Raw genomic sequence first — 16,659 nt, forward strand, 5'->3', positions numbered from 1 at the left:
AGTGAGAACAGACGTTCGCGTGGTACTGTTGTGCCAGTGTTACAAGATATTTACATGCCAGATATGCTAAAGATTCATATGTCCCTTCATGCTTCAACCACCATTCCAGAGGACATGTGTCCAGGCTGAGATGGGTTCTGCTCACTAACCATCCAAAGCAGTGCAGACCGACGCAAGTTCATTTCCATCATCTGAGTCAGATGCCGCCAGCAGAAGGTTGATTTTATTTTTTGGTAGTTCAGGTTCTGTAGTTTCTGCATTGGAGTGTTGCTCTTTTAACAGGGCCGGATCTAGGCACCAACAAACCAAGCACGTGCTTGGGACAGCACAATCCCAGGGACAGCATTTTTTGCTTTGGCAGTCCGCTCTTGGAGGATTTTTTTTTTGTTCTTGTTGCTTGGAGCGGCAAAAAAACTAGAGCCAACCCTGCCTTTTAAGACTTCTGAAAGGATGCTCCACACCTCATCCCTCTCAGATTTTGGAAGGCACTTCAGATTCTTAAACCTTGGGTCAAGTGCTGTAGCTATCTTTAGAAATCTCACACTGGTATCCTCTTTGCGTTTTGACAAATTTGCAGTGAAAGTATTCTTAAAATGAACATGTGCTGAGTCATCATCTGAGACTGCTATAACATGAAATATATGGCAGAATGCATGTAAAATAGAGCTGAAGACATACAACTCTCTCCCAAGGAGTTCAGTCACAAATTTCATTAATGCATTATTATTTTAACGAGCATCATCAGCATGGAAGTATGTCCACTGGAATGGTGGTTGAATCACGAAGGGACATATGAATGTTTAGCATATCTGACACATAAATACTTTGCAATGCCAGCTACAAAAGTCCCTTGCAAACACCTGTTCTCACTTTCTGGTAACATTGCAAATAAGAAGAGGCAGGGGCGGCTCTAGGCATTTTGCCACCCCAAGCACGGCAGGCAGGCGGCCTTCGGCAGCTTGCCTGCGGGAGGTCCACCGAAGCCACAGGACCAGCGGACCCTCCACAGGCATGCCACCAAAGGCTGCCTGCCTGCCTGCCATCCTCGCGGCAACCGGCAGAGCACCCCCAGTGGCTTGCAACCCCAAGCATGCGCTTGGTGTGCTGGGACCTGGAGCCACCCCTGAGAAGAGGGCAGTATTATCTCCCATAAATGTAAACAAACTTGTTTGTCTTAGCAATTGGCTGAACAAGAAATAGGACTGAGTGGACTTGTAGGCTCTGAAGTTTTGCATTGTTTTGATTTTGAGTGCAGGTTTGTAACAAAAAGAATCTACATTTGTAAGTTGCACTTTCACGATAAAGAGATTGCAGTGCAGTACTTGTATGTGGTGAATTGAAAAATACTGTTTCTTTTGTTTAGCATTTCACAGTGCAAATATTTGTAATAAAAATAATGATATAAAGTGAGTAGCATACACTTTATAATCTGGGCTGCAATTGGAATCAATATATTTGAAAAAGATCCAAAATTTTTAATAAATTTCGGTTGGTATTCTATTGTTTAACAGTGCTATTTAAACTGCGATTAGTTGTGATTCATTTTCTTAATCGTGATTCATTTTTTTGAGTTAATCGCATGCATTAACTGTGATTAATCAACAGCCCTAATACAGTCTTTAATTACACACTCAACTACTATTTTCCCACAGATTCCCTGCCTCGTTCAGGTGACAGGCTGGATGGTGCTCAGTTACTGAATTCATTATTTTGTTTTACACTCATTGCTCAATGTGCAGCCGTAGGCCTTATTTACTACACACTATTTAAACCCTTTTCAATTATCAATTTCCACATGGGCTTTTCTATGGTGCTCATCAATATATGGGAGTGCTTCATTAACATTATTTCATTTATTTTCACAACACCCCTGTGAGGGTGACATTATTTCCAGTTTATAGACAAGAAAATAGAGAGATTCAGATATAATCAGAAACCTCTAACTTTGGGTACCTAGTTTGAGATGCTTGGGACCAGATTTTTCAGACTAGTTAGCATTATATACTTGAACTCAGCTCCCATTAACTTCAGTTGCAACTGTGTGTGCTCAGTACTTCTGTAAATCAAGCCCAAAGATCTCAGCGTGGGCACCCAGAAAATGTGGAACATGTAATTACTGAGCAGAACTAGAAGAGAATAAGGTGCATACTTTTCCAGTGAGTTTCAAATGTTGTTGACAGCAGAGGAAAGGCGAGACTCAGAAGTCTTGGGTTCCATTCCAGGTTCTGGAGGAAAGTATGTGCACTAAGGAGCACAGACTGTTCAGTTGGTTTTCTCCAAGCTTGACCTCTTCTGCCCCATTCCCTTCAACCTGTCTCTGTCCCAGTCCTATCTCTTTCCCGCTCCTTGTCCGAGTCTCATTTTCCTTTCTTGCCCAGTCCCAGTCCCCACTCCTCAGGCTTCTTATCACAATCCCAGTCTTCTTGTCCAACCAGTCCTAGTCTTCTGCTCTGGGATCACTCTCTGAACCTCAATTTCCCCCATGACTCCCAGTCCCCTTGCTCATCCTGCCCCCGTTTCCCCCTCCTGTCTCAGCTTCTTGTTCCCCATCTCAATGTTCAGGCAGTCTCAGTTCATGCTACCTAGCTCCTCATTTGATACCTCTCTCCCCTCATCCCCTTCTCTTGCTCTCAGTCCCATCTAACTTCTCCAGGCTCCTCATCCAATCTCAGTATCTCCCAGCAATTCCCTACCCAGATCCTTCTCCCAATCATTTTGCCCAGCAAGTCTCAGTTCTCCCCCCACACTCCAGCTCCTCGTCAGGTCTGTCTCTAATTCCCTCCCTACTGTTTTTCCTCCAGTGTTTCCTAGACTCAGCCCCCTTGTCCAGCCAGCTCCATGTCCAATCTCAGTGTTCCCCACTCCTCTCAGCCAACTGACTCCCATTTCCCATCCCATTTTGCTCACTAGCTCCTAATTCCAATCTCCCCCTCCAAAGGCTCTCAGGCCAGCCTCCTCCCACCTCTCCCAAGCAGTCCCAGCTCCCAAAGTGTTCCTCCTCCCTTCTCCTGTCCAAGTCTTATCAGACTCCTTGTTCCAGTTTATTCCTTTCTCTCCCCTCCCCCACATCTGGTTCTTGTTCCATCTCCATTTGAATCAGGTGGTTTTCTCTTCTACTCTGCCTACATGCCAACAGGTGGGTCATTGAGAGCACAGGACAGATCGGCTCCAGGTTTTCAGTTCTGGGGCATGGCCCCACACCAACCTGCAGTGGCAATTATGAGAAAGGTCCTTCTGAAACCCCAGAGCTCTGGGCTGAAGCACACTCAGTTGTTCTGTGGGGGTGGTGCATGCATGATTTGGTCAGCTCTAGGAGGTGTGATTTTTTGAGTATGCTCAGTAAAGATGGAATCTTCAGTGATTTTAGGTGTGAATATCTAGCGAGTCTCTAGTGAGTATGTGCAAACTTGTGATTTTTCAAAAGTTTTTAAATGGCCACATTTAGAAAGAATTTCAGACATTAAGAGGCTCATCCCTGCCACAAATGCTCCACCACTACCAAATGTCAAGTCCCTGTTCCAAAGCACAGGAGTGCCAAAGCATTTCAAAGAAAAGGTCTTAAGGATTTTTTAACATGACCAAAACAACATATATTTCCCTGGATTTATTCTCAGAAATGGCTGGACCATTTTGGCTGAAATTTTCTAAAACTTTTTCAGTCTGAAGCAAACAAATCATTAAAGTTTGGCAAAGTTATGAGCAACTGAAAACAGGGTCTTATAATGGAAAGTGTTGGGAGACCTTAATAATGGATGATGCTACCACCTCTGTGTATAACGAAAATTAAGATAGCTTTAATGCTTGTATGGATTTCATCCATTAGTTTATTTTCTAATCAGATTATTATTGATGAGACACCAGTAGCATTTTTTACCACGGTGTAAAAAAGAATTTATCCCATACTGAAAGCTCTTAGCAGAAGCTATTTTTACGACCGTTTGGATCAGGATATACAGTTTGTCCATGACCAGGGCAATCTCTGCCAATAGGCCCTCAAGTGCCTTCTTTCACTGCCCACCTTCCCTGGAAATTCTCCATACGGTAAAGGAATTACAAGAAAAGACAGATAAACAAACAAATGTAAAAGCAAAACAGTAAATTCAGCTTCTGTAGTGCCTGCAAAACAAGAGATGACACAGAAGATGCAAGCAAAATCAGTGTAGTAAAGTGATATGGTACAGACAATGGTAATTAAAAAGGTACTTGGTCCACTGAAACACCTTGGGTTATGAATGCTAATAACACTGGTCTACAATTTTTGAGAAATCGTCTGCTTCAGAGATAAAATGTGATATATATTATGTATTTTGATGTGCTGAATTCAAATATGACAATTAAAACAACTGATTGGCTACTGTTTCTAAGATATTTAAGTTTTTACATTTTATGTCTATGTATATTGTGTAGATAGTAGAGTTTTAATCATAAATTGTAAACCTAGGTCTTTTCATGTGTTTATGGTTGCTTTACATGATAATATTTCACCTGTCCTGTTTATGTAACACTTTAAAAATCAGCAAAAGGGTTATATAAATAAAATTTATGAAACAAAAGGCAAAAAACTATTATGTACATAGTTTAGTCCTATTCAGTGTCTACTCGGCGCTTCTTGGCTTGTCTTTTGTATTCATTAAATGGAGCATCTCTTGTCACTGTCCAGCAATAGTCTGCAAGCATTGATGGGCTCCATTTGCCCTGATATCCTGTCAGGAGATTCCACTGCTGTAGTCTGGAGCCCAACAGCTCTGCCTTACTCTTGGGAAGTTCCAAATCCCTGACAAGGTCATTCAGTTCACCTTGTGTTACGAGGTGTGGTTCAGAGGAGGAGGATGGGAGAAAATGTGGGTCCTGTGACATTGATGTTCAGGACCAGAAGTTTCATCCTCTTCCTCTTCCTCGTCTGACTCAAGTCAGAATGATTCTGCTGCATCAGGAACCGGCAGTCCTTCTCTGTGGGGTACTGGGCGTATAGCTGATGGAATGTTTGGATAATGCACAGTCCACTTTTTCTTCTTTGACACACCTTTCCCAACTGGAGGCACCATGCAGAAGTAACAATTGCTGGTATGAGCTGTTGGCTCTCTCCAAATCATTGGCACTGCAAAAGGGATAGATTTCCTTTTCCTGTTCAACCACTGGCGAAGATTTGTTGCACAAGTGTTGCAGCATATGTGTGGGGCTCACCTCTTGTCCTGATCTCCAATTTTGCAGCCAAAATAAAGGTGATAGGTTTTCTTAACCATAGTGATTATACTGCGCTTTTGTGATGCAAAAGTCACTTCACCACAAACATAGCAGAAGTTATCTGCACTGTTCACACAAGTATGAGGCATCTCTGCGCACTTTGACTAAACAGAAATGTGTCCCTTTGCAAAATCAAACACTGACAAATAAGAGAGCACGACACTGTATGATTTCTAGAGCTGATATAGGGCAATTTGTTCAGCAGAGTGATGTAAGCTTCGTTATGATTGCATCATCCATGACTTCTAGGAATAACAGGATGCAATTCATATCATGTATGATGCAATACCAGCTTCAGATTGCATCATTCATTGTTTTGCCTAAAAAGCAAGTACTGTCCAAACCCAGTCATAGATTTATTCATAGATCCAGTCAAAGATGTATTTTAGTCATTTCTGGTTTAAATTGAGATCCCTTCCCTTTATAACTTTATAATTCCCAAGTCAAGGGTCGTATATACTGACCCGATAGCATATCTTGAAAACTAGAGCCAATCAACAATTTTAAGCATCATTTTCGTTCTCAGTGACCCAGAATTAGTAAAGTTGGACTACATTTATTTCAGAAGCATTTTGGCTGTAGAGCAGTGTAATATTAGTAGACAATGTTTCCATGAATAGACAAGAGGCTCAGCAACCTATTCCAGGTGCTATGTTTTGATTTATATGAAGGTTAGAGAGTTAATGACAAGCACTATTTAACTGAGAGGGTTATCAAACAGAAAACTGACAGTGACATATATTTTTTAAAAACTGTCTATATTTGTTTGTGCGTAAACTTAGGGAAGTTATTGTTTATAGGGGAGGGGTATTAGATATTCACATTGCACTGTTTTCATTCAACAGGTAAAGGGTTAGTCTACAACTCTAAGAACGCGGCTGTAGGGTAGGCATTGCTTGGAAGAAACAAAAGTCGAGACTTTGTTGCAGCAAATGTTCTGGTTTATTGTTGTATCTAATTAATTGGGGTGTGATCCTGCAAACGACCATGCAAGCAGTCAATGAGACTGGTCTTGTGCATATGTGTTTGCAGTATGGCCCCTTAGTCAGAAGTTGTGCAGAGAAGCAATTTAAAAGCTGCTACTGTGAATATGCCAGCATCTTAGCTAGTTAGTCTTCTGTATTGTTCTCTAAAAACTCTGTGAACTTTTCTTTCAGGGTAAAATTCATCCCTCTGCAGAAAACCACAAGAACCACTTAAATCTCATTTAATCCCTCAGAATAGGTCTTAAGGCACAAACCTTGTATGTTGGCTTTTATTTCACCCTCCGTGTTAAAAGTTAATCATTTCATAGAAGAAAGCCAATAGGATAATTTGCAATGCTTTTTCAAGTATAACCGGGGCAGCTCCAGGCACCAGTGCACCAAGTGCATGCCTGGAACGGCAAGCCGTGGGGGCGGCCTGCCGGTCGCCATGAACATGCCTTCGAATCCATGTTACCAGTGGACCTCCCACAGGTGCGCTGCCGAAAGCCACCTGACTGCCATGCTTGGGGCGGCAAAATACATAGAGCTGCCCCTGAGTATAACAGCCATATACTTTAGCTGAAAATTCCAATGGTCACAATTTCATCTTTAATATACCACAAAGGAGCATAGTCCAGTCATGAGAAGATAGGTTTTTACTTTCCACCAAGTGCTGCAGTCTTCCTAGTTGCAGTCAGCTTGACGAAGCTTGAAGAGTGATGTCCACTGGCCAATAGCATTCACCATTTGACTGAAGTCATGCAGCCCCACTGGGCTGACTGACTGGCTAACCTTAAAAGATGGTTGCATGGGAAGGGTACAGCTTCCATTTTCCATCATCCTGGGGCTCTCAAGCAAATTATGAAACCAAATATCTCCAGAATTTGTGTTTTATCAGCTGTCCTTGATAATATCTTATAAAATGATTTTAAATATTACTACTTGTTACAAGCATTGTAAATAGATCTTTAAGTTTACTTCAAAATATAAATACCAAACTGCTTCACAGAACAGCAACTTATTCCCTAACAATAACAGCATTTTACTAAAGCACATTGACGACACAAAATCATGTTTTCAAAGATCACCGATTCTTTGCTGCATCCAGTTTCAAGAGTGGGCTGTCAGAGAAAGGGCTCTGGTTTTTTGTTTAACTGTGTGACCATGGCCCCAAGGGATCAGTTGGGGATTGTCCTTCACACTCTGGTCACTCCCTCTGTTATGTCCTCATAGCCCAAGCACGTCTTCTGTGCAGGGAATGGGGGATGGCCAGGAGGGAAGTGTAGCAACTGTCTCTGCCAGGTCTATACCTGCTGGGGACTCTTCTCTGCCAGAAGCATCCTCAGCAGTACACTTGTGAGAGTTTGAGCATTTAGAAAAGAGCAGGCCTGAAAATGTGGCCTTATGTTTTTATGTCAGCTTCACAATCGTATGATGAGGTAATATCAAGCATTTTTTCTACAGGAATGATTAAATAACATTATTAGTAATACATACATAAATATAAATAATTATTTTCAAGCCAAAGGCATTAGCTTCCCAAATAAACACAGTCATATTATTCTCTCCTTTGTCCTTCCTCCTCCTGTTTGTCCTTGTTTTAAGGATAACCTGTGTCAGCTCAGTACCAACAAGTACACATGTGCTTAATGTTAAAGTGAAGCACACACATACATATTTGCAGGATTGGGGCCTCTGATCGCTATGCTCTTTTGGGCTGGGAATCCATCTTCCTCTGTAGTGTGAAACTCCATTCACATACGTGGCACTGTGTAAATAAGTAACAAATAATAAATGGTCTTCATCATAACTAAATGTGGTTTGGTTTTTTTTTGTTTGTTTTTTCAGAATAACCATTTTTCTGACTTTGTGGACAAGCAAACTGGTTACACAACTAACAGCATGCTGGCAACCCCTATTATGCAGGGAAAGGAAGTGCTTGCTGTTGTGATGGCACTTAACAAAATAAATGCCCCTGAATTCTCTAAAGAGGATGAAGAGGTAACTTTAGCCATTAAAACGTGAACACTATTGTTCTTTTAACAATAAATATGGCAGCACCTATTACTTGGTTTGATCTTTTGTCTTATTTTTGTCCTCTGTCATTTACAGGTCTTTAAGAAATACCTCAATTTTGTTTCTATTGCCATAAAACAATACCATATCACATATCTCTACAATATTGAAACCCGAAGAAGTCAGGTAAAGAAGGATTTGTTATTGAGAACCTTCATTAGCTTTTTCTTATGTAAAATCATTACTAATGATATGGTCTCACACTGTTACACAGACAATACATAAAATTTATTATGTAACAGAATGGTATCAACCTCCATTATGAATTCATTCTTTAATATCTGAAACTCATGAGGCTATGTTTTCTTTTCATCTGTAATACATTCTCTTTTTGCCACCTGAATATTTACCCAGTTTTTTCTCATTGTAAGCAGATGCTTTTATGGTCTGCCAACAAAGTATTTGAAGAACTGACAGATATTGAGCGACAGTTTCACAAAGCACTGTACACTATTCGAATATATTTGAACTGTGAAAGATACTCTATCGGTCTGCTGGATATGACCAAAGAGAAGGTAACCAGCATTTTACCACTTACTTGGAAATGTAGAATTCATTTAATTCAATATCATTGTAAAAAATTAATCCCTCTACTACCTAATCTGTCTATCATGGATATCTCTAAAGTGCCTTTCTCCATGGAATCAATGGGCTATGCTTTCTAAGTATGCTTTCAAAATGCCATGAAGCATGAACTATATTTAACTAATATGAGTCACCAAAATTACATGTAAAATATATAAAAATAGGGCAGGCCACATACGTAAAACATGCAGATTAGGCTCAAGTGGTTATTTTTATTATATACTTCTCCCACCCACTAAAATGTTGAGAAAGCCATGCAGTTTTCTGGCATTGGTTTTCACACTAATCTGCAACTTACTTGCTAAAACTTCTGTTTGGAGTATGTTTAACAATGTTTTCTTCATACTATTTTGAGATGTGACCAGACCAAGTAGGGTTATGACGAAGTATAGCATAAAATGATTGTCCATGCATTTCATGTTACCTATTGGTATGTAATTGAGAAACGCTTTATATTGTTAATCTGTGTGTCATTATTTTTAGGAGTTCTATGATGAATGGCCAATCAAGCTGGGAGAAGCAGAGCCTTATAAAGGACCAAAAACACCCGATGGCAGAGTAAGTATAAATGTTTCCGGTTTACACATCACAATTTTGGAATTTAGTTGTACAGGATAATTAACGCATGTTTTTCTCCTCTTTTATTTAGGAAGTCATCTTTTATAAGATTATTGATTATATTTTACATGGAAAAGAAGAAATCAAAGTCATTCCGTAAGTATTCATTATCAGCTTGTTAAATATGTAGCCATTAGTGGCGTTGCTCAGGTAGAACTGCAACATGTTTATATCTGTGACACTGACTTACTGAATCTCATTCTGTCTCTACAGGTCACCTCCTGCAGATTACTGGTGTCTTGTTAGCGGGTTGCCAACGTATGTTGCTGAAAATGGATTTGTAAGTTAATTGCAAAAAAAGAAAGTTACACATTTTATAGAGTTCTTTGATCAAGCAGAGACTTCGGGAGCCATCATCAAAACTTCCTTATATTGACTATATGACTGGAAATACAATAAGTGCCTATATGAGAATATCACACTGTCTCCAGGATTATAGCTGCCATGGAATACAGGGGTCAATCAATAGCCTGGAGGGACAAGACCTCTATGCAGATGACCTGTGAACCAGGGGATTTCCTAACAGATCTTAGGACATTTCATGAGTAGGAGGGCTTAGGTCTCTGATTTGCATTGCAGGTGTACAAGTCCATTCTCACAAAAGAATGATCTGTCAGCAACTCAGCAAACAGAAACTTGTAGAATTTTTTGTTTAGTTTTAATCCTTGTACAGGGTTATAAACAGAAAGATAGCTTGGCCCGAAATCTGAACCAAGGCTTCAACATGGTGTAAGATATTGTCTTTCAGAGGAGAGACAAAATTAAAGGTCTCTGTGTTTATTGTAGTCATTGCTGATTCTGTGGCACTTTCTGTAACGGTAGGGGTTAGCTCAACTATTTACTTCTTCCTAAAACTCCCCATGCAGTTTCAAATTGGATATATTCTTCTTTACTTCCTGCCCTAAAAATTTGCCTTCTTCCTGCATATTGTTAAGTAACTATCATGCTTAATAAAATATATTATGAGCACCATATACAAGGCAAAGTGTTTTCAGCACTCCAAGTGGCATATACCGGCATAGCTAATTCTACTTTAATAATACTTTTGATTTATGTACAATGACAGTTATTTTTCTCTTAGAAAATGAATATACCTTTTTAAAATGCCAGACTATGGATTCAAGTGTATATACTGCACCTAAACAATGGGGCTTTTTTTGTTTCCTTATACCACAGATTTGTAACATGATGAATGCACCAGCAGATGAATATTTTTCGTTTCAGGTAATAACACAGTATTTTTTTTATTGTAATTATTATAGGAAAGTACCCTAATGTCATCTACCTATTAGTCATAAAGTTGATTGCAAAAATATTCATACATTCCATAGCTGCGGAGGTGGCTGATAATTTTGTTATTGTACTTATTTGTGATCTTTGGGTACCAACTGTGACATTTACAATTATAATACCAAAGTATTGTATGACTATTTTAAAAGAAATATGCAATATTTCCTCTTCTTTTGGTTTGCTTGCAGAAAGGGCCTGTGGATGAGACAGGCTGGGTTATCAAAAATGTCCTGTCTTTGCCTATTGTCAACAAAAAAGAAGAAATTGTGGGAGTAGCTACATTTTACAACAGAAAAGATGGAAAACCCTTTGATGAATTTGATGAACAAATCACTGAAGTAAGTTTAATGAGATGAAAGATTTTGTAGATGATCATTTAATATTAAGAGATATTTTTGTTAAGTCTCAATTAAAAATTACTAAAAGGATTATTTTAGGTAGCAGTTATACTGCAAGTTTGTTATCCTCTTCATTACAATTTCTTAATAGTAAAAGTATTTCCATTAAAACTCTTTACACACTTGTACAGTTATGATGGATTGTGAGCTTTTTTCCAGTACTGAACAGATGGCAGATATCATAAAAATCATTCTAACAAATAAACAAACAAAAACCCCATATTAGATTAGTTAAGGATGGTCAAAATCATTTAACTGACAATTAGTATTTGTAGTCTTCAGGGTAGAGATGACAGACCATCTGATTCACTGGATGTCACCCCTAAGACTCTGATCCTGCAAGGAGCTCCTTAAGAGCAAGCCTGTGTAAAGTCCCATTGACATCAGTGCACTGGTTCAAGTGTGCCCCCCTATAATGGGCAAGTCACTTAACCTCTGTGCACCTCAGGCCTCCATCTGCAAAATGGGGAAAATGTTTCCCTATATTACATAGTTGTTGTGAAGCTGCATTTATTAAAGTTTTTGAGGTGCTCAGAGCATGAGCACCAACTCTGTGGGTGCTCCAGGGTTGGAGCACTCACAAAAAAAATTAGTGGGTGCTTAGCACCCACCGGCAGCCAGCTCCCCACTCCCAGTGCCTCAAGCCCACCAGTGGCTCCACCAATCAACTCCTCCCCCTCCCTTCCAGTGCTTCACACCTGCCGTGATCAGCCGTTCCACGCCGTGCAGGAGGTGCTGTGGGGGAGGCGGAAGAGCAGGGACAGGGCACACTCAAGAGAGGGAGCAGAACTGGGTGGGAAGAGGTGGGGGTGGAAGTTTAGAGAAGGGTGGAATTGGAGCAGGGCCTGGGGCAAAGCCAGGGTTGAGCATCCCCAGGGCAAGGAGGAAGCCGGTGCCTGTGGCTCAGAAGCTGTGTTGGTGGGAGGCATGTAAGTACCTTCCTGGACATTTTAAGGAGTTCAAATTGTCAGTTTTCCTTTACTATTAAGCCAAATGAATTGTCACTACATCACCTCCATTTTCCTCTGTTTTGTTCCAGAGTCTTACACAATTCCTTGGATGGTCTGTTTTAAATACTGACACCTATGACAAAATGAATAAGCTTGAAAACAGGAAAGACATTGCTCAGGAAATGCTCATGTACCAGACAAAGGCCACCCCTGAAGAAATTCAGTCCATATTGGTGAGTATCTTTCTAGTACCACAGAATTCAGATAGGAATCTTGTGGAACAGAAACTTAATTTTTCATTCATTTTCACTTTAGAAATACAAAGAGAAATTAAATGTAACCAGTACTGAAGACTGTGATGAGAAAGCCCTCCTCAAGATTTTGGTAAGTAATGAAACCCGATTCTTAAACTTTCAGTGGCCTATTAACTTCAGACTGTGATGGGACTCCTTTGCATTTGTGTTAAAAATGTGTTATTTAACCTTCTTCTACTTAATACAACATATTTATGTAAGTCATCAGCTCCAGGGATCTTGTGCAGGTGCCTCGTAAAAGTATTTTTGGCAATATGTTAGGTTCACTCATACACTGATATGCAATCTATATACTTCCCATGGTATCAACCCACTAAAACAGAATTCTCCCTGGATTTTCATATGAAAATCTGTCAGTTGTAATGCAGGAAATAAAGTCTTTGTACTGTTCAAGAGGAGCTGAACTATCCAGGGATCATTATGATAGCATCTCGATTCAAAGAAAATGGACCAAATTCTATTCTTGGCTGCATGGTCAGCATCACCATACGGCGGGTGGAAACTGAATCCTTTGCTTGTATTGTTTCGTTGAAATACAAGGGTAAAATGCAAAATTAGGAACTAGGACTGACCTGAATGTTCACAAAGCAACAATCAATTTTCAGTAAATAGACAATTTGCTACTGGTAGAACCTCTTTGCCTAATACCTTTTGAAAGATGCTAAAGTCAGATAGGTAAGAGAGAGAAAAGAACAAGGATGAGTATAAAACAAAAGAGACTTTGGGCTAAAGTCATCTGTGGTGCATCTCTATCAAAATCAGCATTGCATCAGAAATTATTATTTGGATAGCATTAGCACCAAGCCACCCCAGTCTTGAACCAGGCTTCCATTGCATTAGGCACTGTGCAAACCCATAATTAAAATTCACGCCATTATGTTGACCAGTAATGGTATAACAGAGATCAAGAAAATAAACACTGACTGTGTTTTTGATATCTGGACAGAGATATTGCTACCATACACTATCATACACAGTGTGCTGACTGAGGGCCTGACCTTCCAAACATTTAGGCACATGCTTAATGTCACTCACATGAGTAGTTCCACTGAAAATTACTTACATTCTTAAATATTTGCAGGCTCAAGGTCTTATTTCCCAAAGAGATAAAAAGGGACTATCCTAGGTACTATTGCAGGCTGAATGAGTTATAGTTGCCTCCTTAAAATGCTATTTGCTATTTGTTTCTCATAATAATTTTAATTTTTTTTTTCATTTTATTTTATGATTAATTGGATTGACTCTGCTCATTCGTCATTCACTCTGCATGAATGAATATTACTGAGTTTTATATGGGAACCTACTGTATATAAGCAGCAAAGAATCCTGTGGCACCTTATAGATTAACAGACGTTTTGGAACATGAGCTTTCGTGGGTGAATACCCACTTCGTCAGATGCATGTCTGTTAGTCTATAAGGTGCCACAGGATTCTTTGCTACTTTTACAGATCCAGACTAACACAGCTACTCCTCTGATACTGTATATAAGAATGGCAAAAACTCAATTTAAAGGTATAGTTGTGTGTATATTAGTATAACATACATAGGAGGAGGAGGAAATTGGCAGGGCACCAGAATAAGAAGTGAATGTATAGGATATGAAGGGGGTTAATAACAGCAATAGCACCTGATGTGTTTCTATAATTTGTTAGGTATTTGAAAAACATTAGTTAACTGGTTTTTATTTACTTTGCCGTGTAGCAGGAATTTATGGTTAAAGTTATAGATAATTATCAGTAAAATGAGCTCTCTTTCCCCTCCTTCCTCCAAAAACATTGCAGATATCAGGTTTAGGACTGTACACGGTTTTTACAGTTAAAAGATCTTGTTAAATTACATCTGATTATATAAGCACATCCACTAGTGAAATGAAAAGTATCAATAGAAAATTATACCTTCACATTTTCAAGTAAATTCATTTTAAATTTAAGACTTACAAAAATTAATAGCAATAATACATTTTTAGATCTCTCCACTTGTAAATCAAGGTGCCTTAATTACCCTCTGGGGGCATCCAAGTGGAATAAAACACTGGAATGGATTTTTAAAACCGCTAGAAACTAATTTAAATAGCTTTTTCTATACATTGGGGTATCAAGAACTGAAGGTCTGATATCTCATGCAGTGCCAGGACTACATAGAAATGTTTAATCCTATAGGAAGTCTGGAATGTCAGGTAACTAATGCGATAAAGCATGTGTTTTCTAGTCCTGAAGGCTCACAAAGCATTGGGCCTTAAAACTGTCAGTGCTCCAGAATTAACCATTCTCTCTTTTGAACCCAGACCAGAGTAAATTTAAAGGGAAATTCCACATTTGGGAGAAAAGAGAGAAATATTTTTGCATGTACATTAACCAATATTTACAGCAAATATCTCCGACCAAACAGCAACAATTGCAAAGGTGGGACATCACTGTTCCACATCCCATTCATTTCAATGAAGTGGGTAATCTAACTTGCATGTGCAGTTTCTTTTTTGTGTTTTTTTAAACAAGGACATAAGATATAAAGTTATAGCATCAATACACAATAAAGGTTTTCTTTTAAAGAGAAATGCAAATTATAGTTCTCATCCTAATGTTGCCCACATTACACTTGTAATATATTCAGTTGCCGGTTTCCCCATCTGTAAAATGGAATCTGAGAGTTCACTGACTTCCTTTGTAAAGGGCTTTGAGATGTACTACTGAAAAATGCTATCTGTGATCTAGGTACTTATAATTACTACCACCACCAGTGAGGCTATTAAATATATATTTATATCATAATGTATAAAGTGGGCAAATTAAAGTTACTACAAGAGCCTTAATTTTTGCATTTCCTGACGTTTGAGCATCATGAGTAAATACCCTTAGTGTGTTATTTGTATGTGCATGAGTGCAATTAATGTAAATAAAGCAAGTCATAAGTAAAAATAGAGATATTTTGTGCTAGTAACTCTAAAGGCTAGAGATCTTCATACACATTAAGTCTGGTTTGTTGGTGGTCCCTCAGTGCAAAGCAGTCTTAAACCAAGCAGATAGGGTAGGGGACATTTCTGACGGTAGCTACACTTGCCTCTAAAATAAAGGATATTCATGAGGGGAAAAAGCATGCACTCAGGCAGTCCCCTGCTGCCAGAATTGTCCCTTGGGGCCATTGGAAGCCAGTGTAGTTTAGAGCAAACTCTGCTCTAAACTACACTAGGGACGCAACTGGCACAGAACCATCCAGAGGTAGGGGCAAATGACTGTGGTGGATTTGGAGTTTCCTGTAATCTACAAAATACTATCCATTCTATGTTTGTCTGGGCACTGTTAAGATATTTACTGTACTTTAGCCAGATGGTAAGAAAACTACCCAGGAAGATAGGCAGTAGCCCAGATAAGAGTTCCTCAGAAAACCAGGAGGATTATTAATTGACATGCTAGCTCCGCCTCCCTGGTGAGTTTGCTAGACCAGCTTTCCCAGGACTATGTCATCCACTCTGTGAAGGTAGGGAGATCAAAGGCTGAGAGGGATTTATAGGGCCACTCTCTGAAGGGGAAAGGGACTGGTTTTGTGAGGTGCTTAAGGGGAAGAAACTGCCTTCCAGAGTTGGGCGTGTCTCAAGGTAGCTTAGCCCAATTAGGGTTTCTGCTAAGGGAAGGCAAGTCTTTAGGTAAGATAAACATGCACATAGGCCTTTCATTGCCCTAAAAATGCTTTTCTCTTGCTATGCTGTATTCCTACTGTTAAGATTCAACAATACATTGTTTTAAGACGGCTGTTTTGGGTCACTTTATTCACTGCTTCTCAAGTTCCTGAAGGGAAGAACAGCAGGTATTGAGTCGAGACAGACTTGTTGAGTAATCTTTGTTGGTGGGAGAATCATAGGATTCTGCCATAGAGGGAAAGTGGGAGGCCTAAGACCTAGAGGCAGATGCACTCAGAAGACACCAGGGAAGGGGGTCAGAGGTCCAGGTAGTCCTGAACTATTAGAAGACCTCTTCCCACCCTCAGTTGCACCCATGATTTATAGGGTAACAGTTGATAATCTATCCCAAAGATTCACTGAAGTCCCACAGGTGAGGTATGTAATACAATAATAATAATCTGAAGTACAATAATTGTATGCATAATTAAGAAATGCATTCTAAAATAAAGTAACCGTTGTTTTTTACCCAATATATAACTAAAAAAACTATAATTGTAATGTGGATCTTGTTGGAATGCACGTGGGGAAGAAATACGTTTGCA

The 16,659-nt window shown here is 39.5% G+C and overlaps 1 protein-coding gene across 3 annotated transcripts in view; it reads left to right on the plus strand.

Annotated features, from left to right (window-relative positions):
• Nucleotides 1–16,659, plus strand: part of PDE6C (phosphodiesterase 6C) — a 49,787-nt gene that overhangs the window by 11,927 nt on the left and 21,201 nt on the right. For all 3 annotated transcript variants that reach the window (XM_030568615.1, XM_030568613.1, XM_030568614.1), the window contains exons 2-11: nucleotides 8,058–8,210; nucleotides 8,322–8,411; nucleotides 8,660–8,800; nucleotides 9,354–9,428; nucleotides 9,520–9,584; nucleotides 9,702–9,768; nucleotides 10,665–10,712; nucleotides 10,967–11,116; nucleotides 12,216–12,359; nucleotides 12,442–12,510. In XM_030568615.1, the coding sequence (XP_030424475.1) occupies nucleotides 8,058–8,210; nucleotides 8,322–8,411; nucleotides 8,660–8,800; nucleotides 9,354–9,428; nucleotides 9,520–9,584; nucleotides 9,702–9,768; nucleotides 10,665–10,712; nucleotides 10,967–11,116; nucleotides 12,216–12,359; nucleotides 12,442–12,510 (1,002 nt within the window). The remainder of the gene's footprint in view (nucleotides 1–8,057; nucleotides 8,211–8,321; nucleotides 8,412–8,659; nucleotides 8,801–9,353; nucleotides 9,429–9,519; nucleotides 9,585–9,701; nucleotides 9,769–10,664; nucleotides 10,713–10,966; nucleotides 11,117–12,215; nucleotides 12,360–12,441; nucleotides 12,511–16,659) is intronic.

This window comes from Gopherus evgoodei, chromosome 7 (assembly GCF_007399415.2).
Source record: "Gopherus evgoodei ecotype Sinaloan lineage chromosome 7, rGopEvg1_v1.p, whole genome shotgun sequence".
Lineage (NCBI taxonomy): Eukaryota > Metazoa > Chordata > Testudines > Testudinidae > Gopherus > Gopherus evgoodei.